This window comes from Littorina saxatilis, linkage group LG11 (genome assembly GCF_037325665.1).
Source record: "Littorina saxatilis isolate snail1 linkage group LG11, US_GU_Lsax_2.0, whole genome shotgun sequence".
Lineage (NCBI taxonomy): Eukaryota > Metazoa > Mollusca > Gastropoda > Littorinimorpha > Littorinidae > Littorina > Littorina saxatilis.
The window spans coordinates 16,702,553-16,706,900 of NC_090255.1; the positions used below are offsets into that span (position 1 = coordinate 16,702,553).

A 4,348-nucleotide genomic window follows, 5' to 3' on the forward strand; every position below is an offset into this window, starting at 1 on the left:
TGTGTGTGTGTGTGTGTGTGTGTGTGTGTGTGTGTGTGTGTATGTGTGACGGAGTGATTGAGTTTGTGTTACTGTTTGTCGATTTCTTACGTGAGCCTTGAAGGCTTCGCCTCTTGTTTTCAATTTAATTTTGGACTCTCCTATATATCCAACGCTGACAACAACAATAGGTTATCATTCCATCTTCAATTTTGAAATCTTCGGAAATGTAACAGCAATTTCAAAAGTTATAACCACATAATACAAATACTATCTATTGTTTCAATGACAAACGTACCAAAGCACAATTTTACATAAAAACATAAATTATGTTTATGTGAGACAGGTAATGGCGGGATGGCTTGGGAATATGGCAAAATGTAACAAGATCAACATGTATATAATAAGAATAGAAGAATGACATGAAATCAATGTGCAGAACATTATACCACAGCACAACCCTTTGCTCTAATCACAGTCTCACCTCTTTATATCTCTCCCCGTACCCCCCACCCCTATCAACAAGAAAAAAAATACAATGTATAACAAACAAGAAGAAAGGCATCCCAAGTTTATTTTTGTGAATCAAAAAAAGAAAAATTGCTGTCGCAGTCTTGCTAAACATGCCGTTTTATTTCTGTTCCTCCTTTTCTTGTCTTGTATACAAAAAGAAGAGAGAGAGAGAGAGAGAGAGAGAGAGAGAGAGAGAGAGAGGTCTGAGGTCTGAAGTGTGAATGTTTTAATGAGTAGGCCTTGGGCCCTTTTCATGGAGATGAGCACATCTCAAGCACCAGCATACAAATGCACACAGTGAACAGAAGCAAGAACATCCTACTAGAAAAAAAAAGAAAAAAAAAGACAAATTACATACAAAACATGAAAATTGGTTAAAAAGAAAAAGCCAACAAAAAAAAGCTCATAGAGATCGCCCATTGCAGAAAATCCCTATTTTTTTAAATCACGTGTCATCCCTTCCCCTCATGACACACCCCCCCCCCCCCTCCCTGTCCCCTATCCCACCCACCAACCCCATGCTTCGTCGAGTCATCACCCAAATTCGATTTGTAAAAAAAAGACAATGAAAGAAAAACAAATCTGTGTTAGCAATGGCACAAGAATTCCCCGCCCCCAAATATCTTCCCTTTTTTAAGCCACCCCCTCGAAAGAAGAAGCTTCACAATCACAGGTGTAAAAATAGAACACGCAGTTTGTTGTAATTTCATTGAACATTCCCCCAAATGACGTCACGTCATCGATGACGCAAGACCGTTGCCTGATGACATCACACTCGCAGAAGGCTGACGATCAAAGCCAATCCAATTGTTACCACGGTGAACGGGTGAACTGAAACAAAGAAGTCACCCTTTGCATTAACAGGGCTAACACACAAAAAGTGAAAAACCTGAAAGGCCAGAGTCCACGGGGGCAGGGCCAAGTCTGGGGGCCAACGAGACCTCTCCTGGTAATTAAATGATGTTAATAAATGATAAAATAATACACATTTTGCCTCCATCACCCATCCAAACTGAAAGAATTTTGTTTTTAAGTTTTACTTTAAGAAACCGGATTTTCCGGTTTTAAAAGTTTTTCAAAAACCGTGCCGGATTTAGCCTTGCATGGACATTTTAAGACTTTTTCACTGATTGACATTCCTTTTTCAAGCATGACTAAGTTTGATCACACCCGCTCTTCATCTGACATCTCTCTTTGGAATTAAAGAAGCACCATCAAGTTTGTGTTGGTCTACATTTTTTTAATGCTAATCATATGTATACGCACGCACGCAGATTTTTCAAAAAAGACTTGGTAAATCAAAGGGTAACCGAAACTTGGCGGCCGAGACAGCGCCGACACAACTTACGTGCAGACATGCTATTCAGTGCTAGTGCCTTATCCCTCTTCGTGTGTACGTGCAAGCACAAGCCCAAGTGCGCACGGAAAAGATCCTGTAATCCACGTCAGAGTTCGGTGGGTTATAAAAACACGAAAATACCCAGCACGCTTCCCCCGAAAGCGGCGTATGGCTGCCTCAATGGCGGGGCCACGTAAAAAAATGGTCATACACGTGAAAGTTATGAACGAAAAAACAAACTTACTGCGGTTGCCGGATCCTCCAGGCCCTCCTCCAATGAGGACGGGTCCAGTCCCACCTGAAACAAGACGAATAGCACGTGCATCATTGCATGGTGGGGTGGGGGTGAAAGAGAGAGTGGGTGGGGGGGGGGGGGGGGAGGGTGGAGGCGGTACCGCTGGCAGAAACTTGGGGAGGGGCTCTTTTAAAAGAAGGAAGAACAGAAAATAGCAACAAATAACAAACACAGTAACATAGCAATGCAGTGGCAATACAAGGCAACAGAGTGGCAGAAACAAGGCGATGAACTGTGACAATGAAATTGAGCGCCTGTTTCACTGGAAACATGTAAAAAGCAAGAAGACTTTGAGTGAGCAAGGCAAACAATACCAACTAACATTACTTCTAACACTTTCTGTCCCGGTCTCCAGGCAATAGGGGAAACTAAAATGCTGGTGATGACTGCCACTAAGTGCGAGGGGCGTTTCAAAAGTTTACTAAAGTACTCCGAAGTCTTCAAGCGACAAACACTATTGGAAAAATAATAAAGTTTGCAAAGCGGTATTACCTTATTCGGCACAAAGGTCGTTGGTAGAATAGCTAAACGTCGAAATTTTTTCGCTGATTAAAAATAATAGTGCAAGAAAACGTGTCTGGGGTGACTCCAGACTCCTTGAAATAAATTTGCGTAGCATTTACATTTCACTTTAAAATGTTTGAACTTTTGCCATGGGGAGTTTTTCTCATTTGTGCAAAAGTTGTCGTTTACTAGCGAAAATGACTTGGGGAAGATGAGATAGGGTAGGAACTGCGGGAAACCGACAGTTACTGTTACAGATACAATCCTTCCAGTGTCCATGTCACAGTCGTGATGGCCGCCACAGCTCTGTCCCGGCATGCACACGGGATATTGTGATACTTGGATACACACCAAGTTGCAACAATCTGTGCAGATAAGGATTTTTTTTTCTTTGAATTTTTTTTATTTTTTTATTTTTATTTTTTAGCTGATTTTTGTAGCTGACCCCTATGCCACTGTCAAATCAATTCAGCAAGAAATTGCCGCTATGCATAGAAAGCAGCTTGATTGTAGAAAATCCTCAATGTATCGCTTGAACATTGGATTTTTCTTCTTTGAGCCAAAAATTCATATTTAGGCGGCTAGCCGAGACCGCACAAGAATTTAGATTCGCTTTGCGTAAAGGAATACGTCACTTTCAACCAAGTATCAGCAGAATCGAAACTTTTAGACCACCCCTCACAACCTGTTTATCACACACACACACATAAGCACAGAAACAGAAATGGAATGAAATGAGAAAAAGGCCTACCACTAGAACCTGTAGATGGTATGGTTGGTGGTAGTGACGTCGGTCTAGCTGTTGTTCGTGTCGTTGCTGTGGTTGATGTGGTTGTTGTTGTTGTTGGTTTGGTAGGGGTGGATGTTGTAGCTGTGGGGGTAGATATAGTAATGGTGGTTAAAAGTTTAGATGTTGTAGTGGTGGTGGTTGTGGTTGTGGGTTTAGATGTAGTAGTTGTGGTTGTGGGTTTGGAAATAGTAGTGGTGGTTGAAGGTTTAGATGTAGTAGTGGGTTTAGATGTAGAAGTTGTGGGTTTAGATGTAGTAGTGGTGGTTAAAGGTTTAGATGGAGTAGTGGTGGTTGTGGTGGGGGTTGTTTGTGTGTTTGTGGTGGATGGAGTGGTTGTGGTTTGTGTTGTACTTTTCGCCATCGGTGTCGTCGTCGTAGAAGTTACGTCTGTAATCGATGAATTGGTTCAAAGAAAAAACAATAAGCATGCAAACAAAGCTCACTCTTCTGCCGAGGACCTATTGCATGACCAAAAAAAAAGAAAGACATACAAAAAAACAAAGAAGCAAACACACAAACAAACAAAAACAAACAAACAGACAAACAAACAAACATGGACGTAAACAAAGAAGTAACCAAAAAAGAAAAAAAATAAAGAAAAAAAAAGTTTAAAAAAAAAGGGCAAATGCCGTGCAACGAAAAGCACATATTATACAACCAACAACTGAAAGTCCTAAATATAAACAGAATCAAATATTACAGCTTTTACCAAAAAGCATTGCCTACGAAATAAAAAGTTGTCCATAATCAAAAGCTGTGCACTGCGGGGAACTACCAAAACAAACCCTTTTAAAGATATAAAAAGTGTTCTTTCCCGTTTACAACACCTTGTAAATCCTTTTACATGGTGAACACCCCGCAACCCCACCCCTACCCCCCCCCCCCACCCCCACCCCACCCCCACCCCCCCCCCACCCCACTTTCCCAC

At 41.4% G+C, this 4,348-nt stretch overlaps 1 protein-coding gene across 4 annotated transcripts in view; it reads right to left on the reverse strand.

Annotated features, from left to right (window-relative positions):
* Positions 1-1,114: 1,114 nt before the first annotated feature.
* The window catches only part of LOC138979878 (uncharacterized), a 61,996-nt gene continuing 58,762 nt past the window's right edge, over positions 1,115-4,348 (reverse strand). For 3 of the 4 annotated variants that reach the window (XM_070352637.1, XM_070352636.1, XM_070352634.1), the window contains 3 exons: positions 3,382-3,501; positions 2,076-2,129; positions 1,115-1,323 (listed from right to left, as the gene is read on the reverse strand). In XM_070352637.1, coding sequence (XP_070208738.1) covers positions 1,262-1,323; positions 2,076-2,129; positions 3,382-3,501 — 236 coding nt within the window. In that variant the 3' untranslated portion in view covers positions 1,115-1,261. The remainder of the gene's footprint in view (positions 1,324-2,075; positions 2,130-3,381; positions 3,502-4,348) is intronic. The other variant, XM_070352635.1, reaches the window with a different exon arrangement.